Source organism: Pygocentrus nattereri, chromosome 27, assembly GCF_015220715.1.
Source record: "Pygocentrus nattereri isolate fPygNat1 chromosome 27, fPygNat1.pri, whole genome shotgun sequence".
In the NCBI taxonomy this organism is placed as follows: Eukaryota; Metazoa; Chordata; class Actinopteri; order Characiformes; family Serrasalmidae; genus Pygocentrus; species Pygocentrus nattereri.
The window spans coordinates 17758477-17777651 of NC_051237.1; the positions used below are offsets into that span (position 1 = coordinate 17758477).

Consider the following 19175-nt stretch of genomic DNA (forward strand, 5'->3'; position numbering starts at 1 on the left):
CACAGTTAGCTTGTTCAACATAAGACTGAAATCTAACAGCTGCGATCATCTTCAATGACTGCGATCATCTCAAATGATTGTGATTAGGTGATTATGTAATAATTGTGACGAGCCCACCTTCAATCTGACCTCGATTTTGGGATTTTTATAAAAACGTCAGCACTGATGTACATGTACTTTTGGTTGCTGTAGCCTTTTCTCTGGTCGTTGGCGGCTGAGAGCTTGTATTCCTGCACTTTCCTTGCATTTTTATTTGACCCCCTGTAGTTGCCCTATAAGCTGCTCGGTTTTATGTCATAAAACCAAACATAAAGGTGTTTTTCATGACATCTCAAACAATTCATTCAAAACAGGCTGATTCAGGTGAGTTTCCACATGTGGAGTATGTGGGGAGTGAATGGCATGTTCTGAAACTGAAATTGAGTAATGTTTATATACCACTTTGAATGAAATCCAAATTTTCATAATATGGGGCCTTTACTGCTCTAATAATGGAGTAATGGAGTGATGATCTATATAAAGCGAACTAAACATCTTTAAATTCTCCCAGAACAAAGAGTTTCAAAGAGTCTGCCAAGCAAGTTCAAATGACTCATCTTCAAGGAAAAAATGGGTCTAACTCAACATCAGAGTCACTGTACATACATTTTATGGCAAACCTAACAGAGTCTTAAAAATACTTTGGCCATTACACATTATGTCATTGGTAATTCAGAGAGAAACAGGTGCTAAATTCTGACTTATGGCACACTAGGACAGGATTCTGCCTCAGAAAGCATGACTAAACCATACCAGTTTAAGGTTGGTAGAAAAACATGGAAGGTAGACACCAAAGAATGGTCTCCACCTGTCTTGTAGGTTCTGTAGAGTCACCATGAAAAAATTCTCCCTAAAAGAAAGATTTAACTTGCAAAGAGCATAGCATGAAATAAGAAAGAGAATTTGATGAAAATACGAGAGAGCTAATCCCAGCAAAGGAGCTGATAGCTCCACTTTGTTGCCTGCCTCCCTGGTGCAGCCAGCTGGGATATTTGCATAAGCAGTGAAGGAGAGGGATGGAGAGAGCGAGACACGGAGAGGAGGGGTGTATTCACCCCAGACACTCCCACAGTCTATAAAGCCCAACCATGCTGAATCGCTCAGACTGAAACCACACGTGGAGCTCGGCTCAGAGGGAGAGAGCTTACTGCTGAGGCAATGAGAGGCACACTGAAGCACCAAGCCTTGAAGAAACAGAGGTTGTGAATCCAAGATCTCAGACAGACAAAGTCAAGCCAAGTGAACGTGAGGAAAGGCGACCCTACAAAGACTAGGAGATATAGTTATCATCTCTGGACAAGCTTATAAAAGGAGCAGAGAAGAACCTTCTCGTGTTGCTACGCAGGACTTTAATGCCAAAGTGATGCCACAGTGGAGCACAACCCATGCTCAAGAGGACTAGGATGTGTGGCAAGTAAGTCACAACCCTGCATGCCTTGCAGTTCCTTATACTGTGTGATCCATGAATGCGTGACTGTGGAACTCTAAGCCAAAGACAGTTCTAGAAGTTTCTTCGCCTGGTAAAAGATGTCATTCGCGATGGTACGCCCGGCCCCAAGCCGCTACCTCTACTCCGAGATCTCCATGATGTCCGAGGACGATGAGAACGGCAGTGAGAGCTCGGGCTCTGACGACCGCTCCTTCCGCCTGGACACCTCCAGTTACGAGCTCAAAGTGGGCAGCAGGAAGCGGAAGCCAGGCAGCGGAGGGGGTGGAGGAGGGCGGCTCGGGATAGTGCCATCGGGCACGGGAAGTGGTCCTATGATGGGCGAAGGTCGGCAGCGTAACGCAGCCAACGCGAGGGAGCGGGACCGCACCAACAGCGTCAACACGGCCTTCACCGCCCTCAGGACTCTGATCCCGACCGAGCCGGCAGACAGAAAGCTGTCAAAGATTGAGACTCTCCGCCTCGCCTCCAGCTACATCTCGCACCTGGGCAACGTGCTGCTGGTAGGCGAGGGCTGCGGGGATGGGCAACCGTGCCACAGCAGCGGACCCTCTGCCTCCTATTACCACCACCATGGGTCACCTGGAAGAGACGCTGAGAACTCGCAGCCCAAACAGATCTGCACTTTCTGCCTAAGCAACCAGAGGAAAATGGTGAGTGGCAAACATGGCCGTCTGGGACATTTTTCCGTAGTCTGAACTTTAAATCTGTTGAATAAAAATAAAAGCATCAGTTGGGCGATATTTCCCAAGGTGTCTGAATGAATTTGGTTTTAAGTGGTAGAGAAATGCAAAGCAAATGACTCTTCCCTCTGAGTAAGGTCACGGAGGGCAAACATGAACGTATTATATTGAACGTCAGCTGAAAACATACAAAGCTTACTTGATTTAAAATAAACCAATTTAGGTGTCAAGCACTAAAAGGTAAGAATCTCGATGGCTAAGGTCGAAACTAACATTACAATTACTGATTTACAGACAGAAGTCTTTCCAACGACAGACACTGTTATTGTCATCCATAGAGCTACCATGTCCAATCTCTAATCCACCTCAATAAACTTTGACAGTAAATTCACGTTTCCCAATATTTCATTTCCCAGCCTGAGTTAAGTCTCTTTATATTATGCACTGTATCTTTATGCTGCTACCATTACTTCATAGATGGTTGTAAGAAAAGATGAGATTAGCTCCAGGCAAACGGAAAGTATCCGATCAACAAGAGACTGTCAAGCGGTATACAAACACATCATCTGTCTTCCCCCCCTGCTGGTCCTCAGAGAGTGACTGCGCTGACCTTAGCCCGTAAAGCCAACACCACGGCGCATTAAAAATAAAACCGTAAATCACACCCTGGCCATAAGGAATACAATAACACCAAAACCAAAAACAGAGGGGAAAACTGTAATTTAAACTTGTGCAGCAAAGAGCCGTCAGATGTGAAATATAACATGCGCCCGAGACAATTAGAGTCAGCCATGAAGTTGGAACATATTCGGCTTCAGTATATCACCACCACAATGTGCATTTTACTCCTCAAAAACTTGACGCCCATCCAGAAAATCCAGTTCAAGGAAAAAAAAGGGACCCTACTGAATTCAATGAACTGCAGATATCGAAATGGGAAAGGGTACAGAGGGCTAAAGTAGCAGGGAAATGGTACTGATGCAGACACTCTGTGTCCTGCTGAATTAAAATATGCGTACTTATGACAAATGGGCAAATGGGAGACATAAATATGCAAATGTAAATGTTCCGTGATCTAAATATCAGGCCCGAAGCATTCTGGGAACATCTGTTCCCGTCTCTTCCGCCAAGCAGCACAGCACCATCCTGAGCGATTTACTCTCACATCCTGTGTTGTTCTAAGGTTCTTCCTCACTGCCCAATTAATAACTCTGTCAAGCAAAACACACAACCTGCTCCAGCCCTCAGCCCAGAGATCAATCTTAGTCATGGGTCATACCACAAACTGCGTGAAAATGTGAAATAATAAAATACAGTCTCAAACTGATAACTGCTGATCAGCTGAACTTGCAGAAGGAGTCTGATTTATTCCAAAGAAGCCCAGCTTTCAGGACCTTTAACCGTGGAAATGCTTCATACAAGTCCTTTAATATGTGGCCCCCATAAAATAAAAAAGAAAAACCACAATGTTCCGATCACTGAACATCTCAAATCCCCCACAAAGCACAGCATGCACACAAGAAATTTGTGGGGCATCGTTTAAGAAACCAACACACTGCTCACCAACCCAACAAAGTACAATTTGCAGGGAAAACTACATAAAAAAAAAACGTTCAAAGTCACCAAAGTCCACCACGTCACTGGCAAGAGTCTAATGACTTTAATAAATCCGGATCCTTCTGCATATAAATAAAATAAGAGTATCTGGGCCTTGAAGGTTGAATTCAGGAACTTTGTTTCAGTGCTTGAGCAATATTTAAACCAGATTGAGCCTCTCTTTGTAGTAGGGTTTAAGGGGCGCGAGGGCTCCCTCCAAACCACACTCGGCTCTTCACCCCTGCTTAGCGCTCATTATGCCGTGAAAAGCGCTGCTCGGCCAAGACTCACTGTTTTATTGTTGCTAAAGAAAGAGGGAGGAAAAACATGCCCAAAAGAAAACACTTTGAGGCAGAACGAAACTCAATGTTTGGCTGTTGCCAACATTTAAATGTCTATAATCAGAGACAAAAGAGACAGAGAGGTCTTCAGGAACCACCACCAGACTCAAGAGTGGCAGACTAAATGAAACACAGGCAGTCGGTCACCGTGTTAGCTGTGTGCAAGTCAAGGGTAAGAACTGATTTGTGCATGTGGGGGGAAAATAAATTTTGCCATAAAATTTCTTCCGCAGAAAAGCGTACATCTGGAAAATATTTCATTCAAGACTCAGACAGTATCTCAGTCTCTCCCGCCTCAACGTTATAGTACAAATATCAACAAACAACACCACAGCGTTTCTCAATATCCCTGAATGAATATCTGACGGAAACACGTTTTCATTTTTTTGAATGCATATTCCTGTCCTTTCCCTGCAGAGCCACACAGGTCATTAGACGTGAGCTCTCTTCTTGCAACATGAAATATCGGTATAATAGCTTTAGCAGGTGAGGACAGGGGCTTCAGAAGACGATGGCAGGGGGATTGCTCAACCGGACGCACAGGAGGGAGGGCTGGTGTGCGGAGAGAAGGAGCGGGGGCGAGTCTGTTGAGACAGAGCACGTTCAAAACAGCCTGTACGTGCGTGCAGCTCAGGTACCTAGTCACGCTTCCTCTCAGAGTTAAAGGTGGCTGAGCAGGTTGCTTATTGAGTGAGGAGCAGGCCCCAGAGCTGGGCATCCACAACGCTGCCCATGCTTTCTGTCTAACTGCTGAGGACACCTTCAATACTAACACGGAAGAGTTCAGAGCGGTTGTTCACATTACCAGGAACAAACACCCAACACATCATGAAATAATTATTACATATACACATGCACTGAACTTAACCAGAAAGTTTCCACAGTGATCTCAGCATAAGCAATGCAATGTGAAAGATGCACTATTAGAAGTACAGCAGTGCAACATTCAGTCCAAAGCTACACAAAAATAAGACACATAAAAAATCTAATGCAAGGAAACGTTCTTATTTAATCTTTGTGGGTCTAAAGTTTTTAAAACTGTGGCAAAGCACACAGACAAACACAAAACAGGGCTACACCTGCGCAAATGGTTGGGCCAGTTGACGGGCTAGGGATGCTCTGATAAGGGAATATCAGATATCTGTAGAAGATAACACAGAAACATCCATAAACTGTAGAAATTGGGACGAAACCTACCTGGATTACATACATTTCAATTTAGTAAGGTTACAAATGCAGTAAAGTGAATATAACGCAGACATTTTAGCACAGAAATGCAGTATGGCTTAAAGACTCTGCTCTTACCATGAATACTTTATCAAGTCTGAGCTCGGAATATCAGTCAAACCTGAAGATCTGGCCGATGCAGATATATTTATTCTTAAGCAAATATCTGGCGATACTCATGTGGTTCCAATATCACTGTGCAGCCCTAAGTACATAAGTGAGTAAGTCTAATATCAAAACATAACAGTACAGCAACACTCTGCAAAAAAAAGCTGCTTTCAATAATCTGTTTAGACACCGCTGAAGGCTAGAGTTACAACTTGGTACTCACACATGCACAAACCCCTTCACTGTAACCTACCAAGCTGCCACCATTCCATGTCAACCTGGGGTGAACCCAAATATTTGCATTGTGTCTCAAGTCCAAGGTGACAGCTAAAGGAAAGAGAAAAACAGGGCTAAATGTCTTTATATTGGCGCAGCAATTTAAAATTTAAGATGTGCTCTGCAACGAAAGGCTTACAGCAGTTAGAAATAAAAGGCGCTAAGGACTTAAGAGCAGGCAGGAGCATAATCAATCTGGGCACTGGAGCTCAGCCTTCAGCAAAACTGCTTCTTTACAGCGTGTTAGGCAGGATATGAAAAACAAATGTAGACGAAATCCTATTAGTTTGCTGCAAGTGATCCCCAGGGTCACACTGCTGGAGACTTAAAAGTGGCAGTGACTTTAAAAGGGGAGAGGGGTGTGTGTGGGTGTATGTGTATATGTATTTTATATGCATGCACACACACTACTGAGTACTATATAAAGAACAAGAGAAAAATGTGTGTGAGAGACAGAGAGAATGAGAGAGAGAGAGAGAGAGAGAGAGAGAGAGAGAGAGAGAGAGAGAGACATGAGGCATGTTTGTAAAAGTGAGAGTGTGTCTGACCTCATCAATTAAGGCTTGAGTGTTTTGACTAAACCTCCGCCTGTGTCAGAACACAGCATTGAAAACGATGCCATTCTATCTGCTGCTGCTACTCACAGCAAAGCAAACAGGGAAATGTGATCCAGGCGTGTGTGTGTGTGTGTGTGTGTGTGTGCACGCGCGGGTCTGCTACCACAGAGTGTAAGGTGAGCCCAGAAAAACACCAGGCCTTAATGCCCACGGCTCTGCCTGGGGTATGTGCGCGAGTGTGTGTGTGTGTGGGGCAGCATGTATCTGTGAGATGATCATGATCATCATCATCATCATCATCATCATGACTGAAAAGGAAAAAAAAAAATCTAAGTGAGCAGATGTTTACAACATTAAGTACAGTATTTCTCTTATTCAATCTAACGGAAGCGTTTTCTCTCTTCACAGAGCAAAGACAGAGAGAGGAAAACAGCCCTGAGAAGTTAATATGAAGAGGATGAAGCTCTTGGGACTTGCTGAGCTTTGGAAGCACCACACAGACTGTTGACAAACTTTAAATAAATATGATGTATATAAGCAAAACTGCAATTCATATTTAATTCTATGTAAATCACACATGGACACTCTCTTTGGGCTGGAAGATGACGAGGACCAGACCTCTCGGACAGCAGCGCCTTTTTTAATCAAAAGGGCTGAACACCTAAAATTACCTGCACATCTGCCACACCTTTAGCCGCAGCTTTCTTGGTTCGACACCTCGCTAGGAGTGTCAGCTTCTCCCTTTTTACCAGACAGCTGACGTACAGATAATTGCCAAGGGCTGCACTGCAAATAGCAAAACTCAAGACGGCCACGCACACCGTCCAGCAGGACCATTCACCACGAAACTGAAGCATATAAAAGCAGCAACAGCAGGAATAGCCACATGAAGACTGCTCAGAGTGCAAGAGTCATAACCCTGCCCCAAGGAACCCAAACTAAGACCTGGGAACAGGCACGAGGACCCCAAAAGAGACACTCAAGATATGAGTTAAAACGAGTCAAATTGGGACAAATGTACTCCTGCAAATTTGGTCAAACAGTGCATTTAGCTAAGAAATAAAAAGTAAGCAATAAATTAAATTCTAGACAATATAATGTATAATAAACATGGAAAATTCATGTACTCATTGATGATTAAATTAAAGTCAAATTATGCCAAGACTTACGGTTTTTCTCAAAAATCTATTTTTTTTCTGGCATCAGTGGGACAGATCTGTAGGCGACACTGAAGAGTCGGAGTTTAGGCTTATACCTCAGCGCACAGACCAGACAAAGATCAAACCTTCTCATTTCCCCCATCTTTAAGATGTATAAAATCTTTCTCTGTTTCTCGGCTCTCTCCTTTGGACACATCTGGTTTACCACAAACTTTTTTTTAATAACGCTAAAGATACCACTGCACATAATTATCATCTTCGGTCTACAGCTAATACTGGATTTAAATCGAGTCTTCATGAGATCATTGCAAATCCAGCTAAAAAGCAAGCGTCAGGACGTTCTTTTACCCATGTTATATACAAACGTATCAATGGTGTAACCAGGATCGGGGACCCCTACATAATAATTACTTCAATTTTAAAAAGTGACAGTGGAATTTGCTCCATCTACCATCACCTAACGTTACTTGACTGTTCATGTAGATTAATTACGTATTTAGGATTTTAAGTAATGAAGATCACGTGGCAGGTTGTTCAGGATCTGCTTGCAAATGGTTTTCATGGAGACGCGTTATGAATAAGAGGCAGATAAACAGACATTAGGGCTGTTGGTATGTGGTTGGACTGGCTTTTGCTGTGAAATCCAATGTGTACGAATGTGTTTATATCTACATGAAGGGCCCAATAAAGATTTCAAGGGGTGATTGCCACAGCCCCCCTGTGCCATGTAGTGTGATGCTGCTGAATGCTGAAAAAATGCCAGATGGGAAGGGCATAACTCAGAGAGCTTGGCTATTAGCTGTCAATAAGTCGTGGGTTTTCTGTGACGCTGGGTTCAGTGTTCCTGTGGGCTGCTGATAACCCTGAAAACTGTTTATTTTTGAGATCTTCGAGAGATCACAACGTCCACTGGATCTTTAATATGTGCAGTTAAACAGGGTAGATCTGAGTTTGCCCCACACCGTGATCTAATTAAACATTTCTCTGAAGATTTCAAGATAACGGTCTAAAAGTCATGAGCAATAATATCACTTGTAGCCGGGGTCTGAGCGCCGTGAATGTCAGTGATGCCAATACTCGCCTGTTTTCTCACGTGTTCATAACAAATGACTGTTATTATTTTATATATAACTGGATTACCCATTTAGCCTCAGTCAACATAGGCACTCTCACCATTGCTGTCCATTAGTTTGCGCAATATCATGCCATCCTACCTCCAGACGTGTGCTTCACTTTTAATTTTGCTGGTTGCAAGATCCCATTAAAGAAATGTTTTTTTTTTATCAGAAATAAAACCTGCTGTATCAGGCAAGATGTTTTATGGTGTATACAAAAGTATTGTTTAGATTAGTAGCACTGATATCAGGTAGAGCAGTTTTAAAATGTCGTAAAGCATGCAGGACCCACCAAAGCCTCTTTACATACATTGGTATTACACCAATAAGAAGGCATTCAACAAACTGGAGTTAAGGCCCTCCTATTTGGCATCCCTTCACAGTTATGAAGCGGTACGTCACAGACAGTCGGCCACATTCTGCAGCCCACCATTCATTCAATCTCACCCCTGCCTAATGCTCTGTCCAGCCATCCCTCTAAACCCACCAACATCCACGATCCCTCTCAAGCCAAATCCTTCCAACCCCCATACTCTGTCTTTTTCAGCTCGCATCCAGATTGCCTTAGAGAACGACTTTTTCCATCAGCCACCGCACGGGTCAAGTTACCAGCAGAGTCCAGTGGATGACCTCTGTGGAAACGTTTCTTTCCAGACTCAAACACACTGACTGTCCCGCTGAGCTTTATCCCGACATTTTACCCCAGTGTGCCATTCTGTCATTCTCTCATCCCTCACCAGCACGCAAAGCACAAGGAACCCAGTGACCTATTCCCCCTCACGAGCGGACTCGGGCACAGAACACTATAACAGTGCTGCAGCCATAGTGCCAAAGATGTTCATTGATGTATTCATTTCATTATAAAGAGAATTCATACATCACTGTTATTTAATGACGCTGCTTTCATCATGTAGGTTTTCAGAATTAGGGGGTGGAAATCTGAAGGTTTGCTCATATCTTGCAAGTATGAAATAAAATCTGAGGTACTGCTGACTACATTTACGCTGGAGTTTATTCTGCATAATTAAATAGTTGTGATGTAAACAGTCATCAAGTGGTTTGTTGTGAAATGCTCTGTTCTAGAGAAACAGAGTCACAACTGTGCACAGCGGTAGTGATGGGAAATAGACGTCTGAAGAGCTTAATGCTTTTAAAAACTCCCTCACAAAGATACTACACAAAACGGTTATGAACACGTTACCTGCTGCATCAGTCAGTTTCACAATATTTCTGGGATGAAATTTTGGCCTACAACATTTTTTAGAACCATTTTCAGAGGAAAATACAATACGTTGGAATTAAAATGGTTCCATAATTTTCAGATTTCACTATTATTATTTCGCTGTTGTCTGAAGAAAAGCTCATACTTCTTCACACCACCACTAAGTTTCTCTACACCCTCAGAAATAAAGGTAGTAAACGGTCACTGGGGTGGTCCCCTCAAGAGTACGTCTCAATACCTTTAGTCAGGGATCATAACTGCACCATAATTCATTATAAATGAGATTTTCTAAGTTTGACTACACACCTCATGTAATTCCCAGGCTTTTTATATTATTGCTCTGTTCTAAAACACCAGGTTATGGAAAGGCAGCAATACGCACTTTTCTCTTAGAAAAACTTGTTTAAGATACACAGTTGGACCCTAAAACCGCTGTTGTACATTTAACTTGATGAATGAAAATGTACCTGCACAGAACCTTCATTTCTAACCGTGTACAATTAACCGTTTCTAACCAAACCACTCTAAACCAACTCCGTTTACATCTCGTTGACTGAATTAGGCAGAAACTGTGAAACATCAGTGCAATTCACTTTTAAGACCAACAAATTCACATAGGTAAGTAAAACTTCGGTACGACTCTGGTAAAATGGAGTGATTCTTCAACCCAGACTGCTCTGCACTAAACACTGCTTTGATATTTGGAATATCACCAAACTGATTCAAGCTTGAGTGAAGACTACACTCTACTCAGCTGACAGCGATTAACAATGTTGTCCTTTTTGTTCACTGCATGAAACTATTAAAGTATAAAGTGGATTAGCAATCTTGCTTCGTAGCTATCGACACTTAGCAGCTCCCAAATAAAGACGACACTGACAGGTGTAGCACCAACGAGTGATTTTTTTTAATTGTTGTTTTCATAAGACCCATGTTGTGTCCCAGTACAAGTATTTTCTGTCCAGGTAAAAGCATTTTTCTGTTATGTGCTTGCATTTGCTTTAAAGCTGCAACAGGTAACTCGTACAAAAATAACTGTCATTATAGATAAGTAGTACACGAATCAATCAATCAATCAATCAACCAACCAAATCAATAACAGGCTCTTCTGGCTCCACCTAGTGTTCCTAAGGCCATTTGAAAGAATCAGTGGCACCCAAATCAAAAAGTAAAAGTAAAAAACTGTCCATCGTTTTCCAGAGGTGGTGGGAGCTACAGGACCTGAAAGGCTTCAAATCCGATGCACAGTTAGCCACATTTCTGCTGGGCAGCGATTACACCTGCTTGATTTATGTTTTATTTTACTTAAAAAAGTAACCACTAAGCTAAAACGGTAACGGTTAGACTAAAACCCCGTAGCGGATATTTCATATTACTGTGATGCTGCAGTCGGGTAACCTTAGCTTGTCTCCAGTGCTAAAGCTAAAAGTTGCTCTAAATATCCAGGGTCTAGGCAGTCATACTGGTCTAGTATTTGCCTTGGTATTTATGTGTACCTGTGTTCTCACAGCTAAGTGGTTCTGTTTATTTAGTTTAATTTCAGTGCTTAGATGTTTCAAACAGGAGCACAGCAGGGATGGTCAAATTTCAAGTTAAGATCACTCTTCTCAATCCTACCTCCTGCAGCTTTAACTTGGCTGAAATCAGACCAATTTTATTTGTTTGTTCATTTTGCTTGTTCACAGTTCTCCAAGCCTAATCTAACACAGCTGTTCCAGGTAATGAAGACCCAAATCACATCATCATGCTTCATGGGGTTGGGTTATTGTAGTGGTTAACACCTCTGCCTTCTACACTGTAGACTGGGGTTCAATCCCCACCTGGGCAAACACCCTACACTATACCAATAAGAGTCCTTGGGCAAGACTCCTAACACTGCCTTGGCCTCCCTGTGTAAAATGATCAAATTGTAAGTCGCTCTAGATAAGAGCGTCAGCCAAATGCCGTAAATTTAAATATAAATAAATGTAAAATGTAAGTCCAAACAGGAGCGGAGCCAAAAAAGTTTGGCCAAATCCAAACAGACCCAAACCACATCAAGTTTTGATTTCGAAACTGACAGAAGTTCAAGCAAAGCCTGTTTGAAATGGATTGACCGTCCAAAGTGTAAAATAAAAAATAAAACCTGATTAAACTACTGCCAGTTAAGTTATCATTGAACAGAAAACTTATCGTTGTGAGAACCTGAATCTGAAAGCTAAACCTGAAGCAGACATTGTGGAAGCGTCTGTAGGTCTGTCACGATCACAAAAGTACAGCTTACGACGGTCATAGAAATGAACGTGATGAATAATTTTACTGTCTTTCTGCAACCAAATGCGACGTGAGCTTTTGAATCCCATCAGGGTTGGACAGTTCATGCTCTTCTTTCTGGGAAGGCAAGGGGCAAAATAAATGTATGAGGCTTGCCAACAGCTGTGATTGGCGAAATTATCTTGGTTTCTCTCACCACTCTCCTTCACACATGGAGACTCAAGTGTCAATATCACATACAGGTATCCACCATTCGACCTTGAACGAGTACTTTTCCCTTAACCTGACCGTAACCCTCTTATAGAAACAGACCAGATGCAGCAACAAGGTATAGGCCATTTTTAAGATCCAGCTCCATAGCAAATGGTGGGATGTGACTCTAATAATGCTCCCTGATGACTACGTTTCTTCCAGTCCCCAGATGCTGTCTGGAGGATGGTTAGCAGATGACAGGCAGACTAGGCCTCGTCTGGCCTTATTCTGCTCTGCTCAGCGTCAGCTCGTTTTGCTCCAGTCATCCTGTCTCGGTGAGTGTGGCACTTGGAGGCGAGGTTAGAAGGCCAGGCTGAATGGTGTAGAACCTTCCCTCACCTGACTCAGCTGCAAGATGGGACCTCCAACCACCTCCCATTTTTAATTTCCACCAACTTATTCATTCACAGGAACTGAAGCCCGTAAAAATAAATCTCATCATTATTTGTAAAACACCAAAAAAGAACCACAAGCTTGTAAAATAGGTCAGTTGGAGGCCAAGCGATCATCGCTTAGAGCGGGGGGAAAAAAACAGAAGCCGATGCAACGTGGACTCAGCGCCATGCTAGCCCTGATAAATAAATAATCTGGAGATCCTCGTACACAGGGCTTTAACCTTGGAGGACACATGTGGAAAGTTTGCGTTCTGGCAATCCAGGTTTCAAATGAGTTTCCCACCTGGCCCCCGAGCATCCGGTACATCACTCAGAGAAAGTCGTTATTTATTGAAAATTAAATATCTAATGATGCCCCAAAGCTTTCTCCACCACAGACTCTAATATTATGACAGAAGCAAAAGCCATCGAGTGGGAGCCAGGAGAGCAAACGGTTCGCCCGAGATCGCAACTTTCCTTCTTTGCCGTTAACCGGAAACATCCAGATGATGTCAAATCCGTACAGATATACTGTCGTTTTTTGTGTGTGTGTTCTCGCTTACAAGCCACAAAGAGTAGTTTGGTTTTATTGTTTGCATGCATATTTTAAGGTCAAATGCCTGGAGAGAGGAATGGAATTAAAGCAAGTATTTTGGAGGAAGGATTGGAGAAGTGGATGAAGGCAGTGCATCATACTGAGGACAGAACGTACTTGTCTCATTTGCCTCCACTCTTGTACCCTTACATAATAAAAAAATGTAAATACCTTAAGAACAATTTGTAACTGGAGGACAAGAAAAATCTGTGGACAGGAGCAGAAGTCTACATGCAGATTTGTGATCAGGTCTAGACAGCGCTTCTCTCAGCTGTATATAAGCTGAAAGGGCCGAATTCTCTTTCCTCTAAATCCTTCTTACGACCTACAACCCCCCCCCCCACACACACACACACACACACACACACAGCCCCTCCCCCATGGCAGCCCTCGCTGGCAGTTGGTTTCAATCAGGCCTTCTGGCAGAATGCAAGCTGGGCCAACTGGGAGCTGTGCTGAAGACCGGATGAAAAGGAAGTCCTAAAAACGATGGAACGACAGGTGGCTAGTTTGGCAGGGCTCAAAACGTCTTCTCTCTCCTGTCTTCTCCTCTCCCACAGCTTTTCCACTGCCTACCCCCCAACCTTCGCACACCTGCGAGGGTCCGGCCGATTGCGGCCTTCTGTACGACCGGCGTTCAAGCCGTGGTTCATGCAGCAGCTTCTTTCAGACCACCCCCCACTTTCGCTGCCCTGAAGCCCAGACAAGCGTTCTGTATCAACATTCCCCCACCGACTTAGAAAAACACATCCCTGCTTCTCCTTAAATAGACTATTAAAAAGAGATTTCCTGCTGACAGCACAGTGACAGGCCAAGATTCCACATAATTTACTAGCGATCTGTCAATTTTATCACCGTATTGATTTCAGCAGAGCATAAGGCGGCTGAAAGTGGACCTTTGTATCGCTAGAAAGGAATGGCTTGGAAAGTAGTTTACCCTCTAGCTATGGACAAAAATGTGACTGAGATTGACTACTGCATGGATACTTTGAGTGTCTGGCCTCCCCTTCAGAGCGAAAGAAAAAGAACCAAACTTTTAGAGGTTTTAATGAGTACTATGTATTCTTAATACTACCCTTACAAATGTACGCAATAAATGTTAAATGTTAAGCAATTAGCTACAATTTTAATTTTAAAAAGTAATTTTTAAATTTTAATAATTTGGTTTTTAAATCAAAGTCAGTTTTCAATTTCGTAGCACAGTTTTACATATTTCTACATCATTTTCACCCTGTAACATCGTGATAGATGAGGAGATGGAGGAGTCCGTCTTTTGCCTTCTTACCTACATAGCAGTGACAGTGTAGCAGCTCAAGGCATCACTTTTTTAAAGTTCTTATTTATTTTTGTTTTCATCGTCCTTTAATACTAGTAATAATAATACTAGCCTTATTAAGGTTTATAAATGGTTTAAACTTAGTTCATTAATAGTCATTAATAGGTTGTAAACCTAACACCTAAAAACAATCAATAAACAGTGAGAACATTAATTAAAGGGCAAAGTGAGCTGTTATACCTGTTTAATAACCGTTTCAGAATTAAGAACCATTTTGCCAACTGTGTTTGCACACTGTGGAATAAGACCTCCACACTTAACCCATCCGTGCGGATTCACCTTCACCTGAAAGCTGTTAACCAGTTAAAACTACAACAAAAAGTGTCTGACTATTTATTAATTATTATTATTATTAAGAGACCCTTATTAGTCCCACAATGGGGAAATTTCACCTCCGCATTTAACCCATCCGTGAAGTGAACCACCACATACACACTAGTGAGCACACACACACACACACACTAGGGGGCAGTGAGCACACTTGTCCGGAGCGGTGGGCAGCCCAAGCCGCAGTGCCCGGGGAGCAGTTGGGGGTTAGGTGTCTTGCTCAAGGACACCTCAGTCATGTGCTGTCGGCTCTGGGGATCGAACCGGCGACCTTCCGGTCACGAGGCTGGATCCCTAACCTCCAGCCCACGACTGCCCCATATTTCTCTTTGTTTAAACTTTAATTGCCATATTTATACCTTTGACTAACTGCTTCAGTCTTTCAAAGCAAAGAGGCCACACTGCGAAACCGAAGAGGGAGTGTTGCAGCGTTCTGTCTTTAGCCAATTCTTCCTGGGTATGACGCTTTCTAATAGACTAATATGTTCATCATTATATAACTGCTGCTTTTCTTCTGGTTTTAGAATAAAACATTTTAGTTTGAAACGGTGATAAATGAGCCTCTAACTCTGAAGCCCCCCCATCCCTGAACGGTCAGGAAGCCACAAGGATGTTCTAGAATTGTGGTGGGGGTCTTAAATGTTGGCCTCAGTAATGAACTCACTCATTCTTTTAACTCAGTCGTGTGCAAAAGCTAAATATAGTTTACAAGGCATAATGCTACAGAACTTACTCTGATTGGTCTGAAGTTAGGATGTTTTGTACAGTTGTACCAAGGCTCTTCAAGATAAAAGTCCTTGTACAAATGAACCTCAAACAGTCCAACTACGTACACGTTATGCGGTGATGCCACAACACAACTCGTCTGCACATTCTTGTACTATATACTTTGTGATGTGTACTGTTTCGTTAAATCAGCACTCACGATTGACTAAAAGACTGAATACAGTGATAAAATGATAAGCTAAAAGTGGTAAAAAAAACAGGTTTCAGATTTGTGTTCAGAACATATGGTCCAAAGTACATGTAAAGCTTCAAACACAGACAACTGTGTCAAAGGTATGTCTGCATTTAAAAATAAATAAAAACTAAACAATTTTTTTTAAATGCTACCGTTTAGTCATTTAATCCGTCTTATTTTCAGATTGAAAACTTTCAAATTAAAATAAGCAAATGAAACGTGCTCTCCATGTGCAGAGCAAGAGAGACAAAGTTCAAGCGGGGCTTCCCTCCCAAGCAAGAGTACAGACACATTAGTTCAGTCTGTTTCCAAACAGGCTGTACGTTCATTTAATTCCTTCTAAAAAGGAGAAAACCTCACTCAACTCCCATCTGGAAGCTAGTGCGCGGGTGGGTCTGTGAGGGACCTATGGGTCCCCTCTGAATAAAGCACTTAAACCCCCCCCTCTACCTTTCCACATCGGTAACGGAACACCACCCACATTTTCCTCAGTCTAATTTGATAAATCTAAAGAATAGCTCGATCCAATTGGATCCGGGAGAACAAAACTGGTCTTTGTTTTTTAATAGTGCAGACATTTCATAAAAGCCATGCCCGTGCCTGCAGAAGTACAAAATGCATTAATCATTCCCCTCTCTGAAAGTTTTCATCCAAACAGCTTGTGGTATGGGGGTAAAGAGAAGATTAAAAGGACATACTCATAAGTATAATTTCATATACTGAAAGGCTCAGACTGTAAAGCAGCAAGACTCTAGTGCTTAAAGAGGGTGGGAAAGAAAAAAAAAGGAAAGGGGGGAAAAAGGAAAGAGTGAATGAGCAAAACAGTAAGGATCACTCAGACAGACACTGGAAAAGGGTACATATCATTGGGTTAGGCACCACCGTCTGCACTTTCTACACCCTTAACATCGCTACATCAACTTCCATAAAGGAAGTTTTAGTGGTCGCTGAGGGCTGGCAATGGTTATTTCATTACTGGGCTGAAGGCAGGCCTCCTTAGTACTGATGTACCTGGTTTATAGAATATCAATACGACTTCTTTTGAGGTTTCTATGTGAACCTTACTTTCTGTTAAAGGAGATTATTTCACTCTTTTGTTTCCTTAGCACCATATATTTTAATTCAGCTTTTATATGGTGTGTTTACATGGTCTGAAAAGAAAGGGCTGCTTTTAAGGGCATTGAGAAGACGACTCATTAGCTGACTTACTGACTTATGTGGGGGCGGGGCCTGGGGTTTTCATCGCACATTCCAGCGTACTGTAAGACTGTATAGCATTATTTAGCAGAGGGATGCTACAGAATGCACCGTGAAAAAAGACTAGGCTAGTAACATACCATCTACTGTCTATAGTCTATATATGGTCTACTAGTTAATCAAGTAATGACAAGATGCAAAGTGGGGTCAAAGCACCAACGGTCGCATTTCAGTGACATGATTGAACATAGATCAGATCGGCTTCTGCAGCAGTCCTGTGCTGCAGTTTATTCCAACACATGCAGTTATGAAAATTACTTTTTAAAATGACTTTTTAGCTCATCAGAACAAAGACAACAGTGATAAAGATCTGGTCAGACAAACAATCTGACATATATTCATAGATTTTTACATTTTATTTACATTTATGGCATTTTGCAGACGCTCTTATGCAGAGCAGCTTACAGTTTCATCATTTTATTCAGGTAGACGAAGGCAGTGTTAGAAGTCTTACCCAAGGACTCTCATTGGTATAGTGTAGAGCGCTTACCCAGGCAGAGACTGAACCCCAGTCTACAGCGTAGAAGGCGAAGGTCTTCCTTGAAGAAGTACTACACCCACCAACCACAACCATTTACTATGTCTGGTGTGAGTAGTGAAGCAACAACACTGCAACACCATAGCAATGGCCTAGCAACACCTTAATGCCCCCTAGGATTTCATAGCAATGGCGTAGCAACACCTTAATGCCCCCTAGGATTTCATAGCAATGGCCTAGCAACAACCTGGGATTTCATAGCAAATGGTTTTGCCCTTTCAAGCTCTTTCACAAACATTCCAATACTAGGTGTTTATTTTACTGTTAAAAGTTTCTTCTATGGATAAACTTCCCACATTTCAGCTGATTCCTGCTCTAGATGGAACATTTTCTGTTCTGATTGCTGCACCAAAAACCAAGCGCTGAGTGCAGAGGTGAGTTCTGGGCCTGCTTCACTGGTGTCAGACTGCCAAGGACGGATGGAAACAACCCCCCTTTACATTTATTTGATATCAACCGCTGGAGCCCAGTGCCCCCGAGACCTTCCCGAGCGTCCGTTTAACCTGCTGTGAGAGGAAAAGAGCGTCTATGGCCCTGAGCACGGTGCCAAAGACGACGGCCAGCCTAGGATACTCAGCAGCTTTTCAACTACGTTTCAGCCGTCCTCAGGACCACTGCTGCTCTAAACGGATTTCTGGCTCGCAGACTTAACTCACATGGGCAGGAATTTACTTTTGTTTCTATATGTATGGCTGGGGAGATGGGTTTGGGGGGGATACGGAGCGCTGATCACTTCAGATGAAAAGCTCTCCCTCCTCGGAGGCAGCTCGTCAACTTCTAGTGCCCGACTTCGCAGGGAGCAAGGGTATAAGGGAATAATGTGAGCAGGAGACAGAGTGACAGCTGGAAAGAAAATTCCATTAAATGGGAGAGATGGAGGAGGAAGAAGCATCTCCTTCCAAGAGAAAGTCAGCGGGCCTGTGGCTATACAGTGGACTCCACCGCTAGTTCTGAGACAACAGAGGCACCTTAGTGTTGTCAGTTTTTCCCTGCTCTAAGGACATGATCAGGGTAACACACCTTCTCTACCCGCCCCCTCTTTAAAAGAGAGACAGCCCAGGCACAAAGTCGTCTGCAGAACTGTTAAAATTCTTGCCTTTTTTTTTTTTTTTGCAAACTGCCATCAGATTGACTATAGATCCCATCTGGAAGTCATCAGAGCCCAGCACCTGGAGACAGCCCAATCACAAAATTAAACTTAGGGATTACCAACATTTAGGGATGGAAGAAATAAAATTCACTTCCAGCCATGTGCGCTCCACTTTTTCGAGCAGATCTGATCATAATTCCAGGCTTAAGACTAGTTTTGCTGTTAGCTCATGAGTACTTGGGAAAAGTCACGCTGTAAGCTGCCTGTGTTTTTCTTTCTGGTGAAGAGAAAGCAGAGCAGCTTGCTTTAACCCTCAACCTGAAGCAGGACTAAGTGATGAGGCTTCAAACGCTATAATAATTTCCACAATAATAATGGCAAAACGTATAAGTCCATATATTATATGATACATCTTTGAGAA

At 42.7% G+C, this 19175-nt stretch overlaps 2 protein-coding genes across 2 annotated transcripts in view; one reads left to right on the plus strand and one right to left on the minus strand.

Annotated features, from left to right (window-relative positions):
• The window catches only part of bop1 (BOP1 ribosomal biogenesis factor), an 81765-nt gene that overhangs the window by 40099 nt on the left and 22491 nt on the right, over positions 1 to 19175 (minus strand). The gene's annotated exons all lie outside the window — the stretch shown is intronic.
• Positions 1029 to 7438, plus strand: scxa (scleraxis bHLH transcription factor a). Its single transcript, XM_017693797.2, has 2 exons — positions 1029 to 2139; positions 6683 to 7438. Exons 1-2 carry the CDS (start codon positions 1567 to 1569, stop codon positions 6719 to 6721), a joined length of 612 nt encoding a protein of 203 aa, XP_017549286.1. The 5' UTR covers positions 1029 to 1566; the 3' UTR covers positions 6722 to 7438.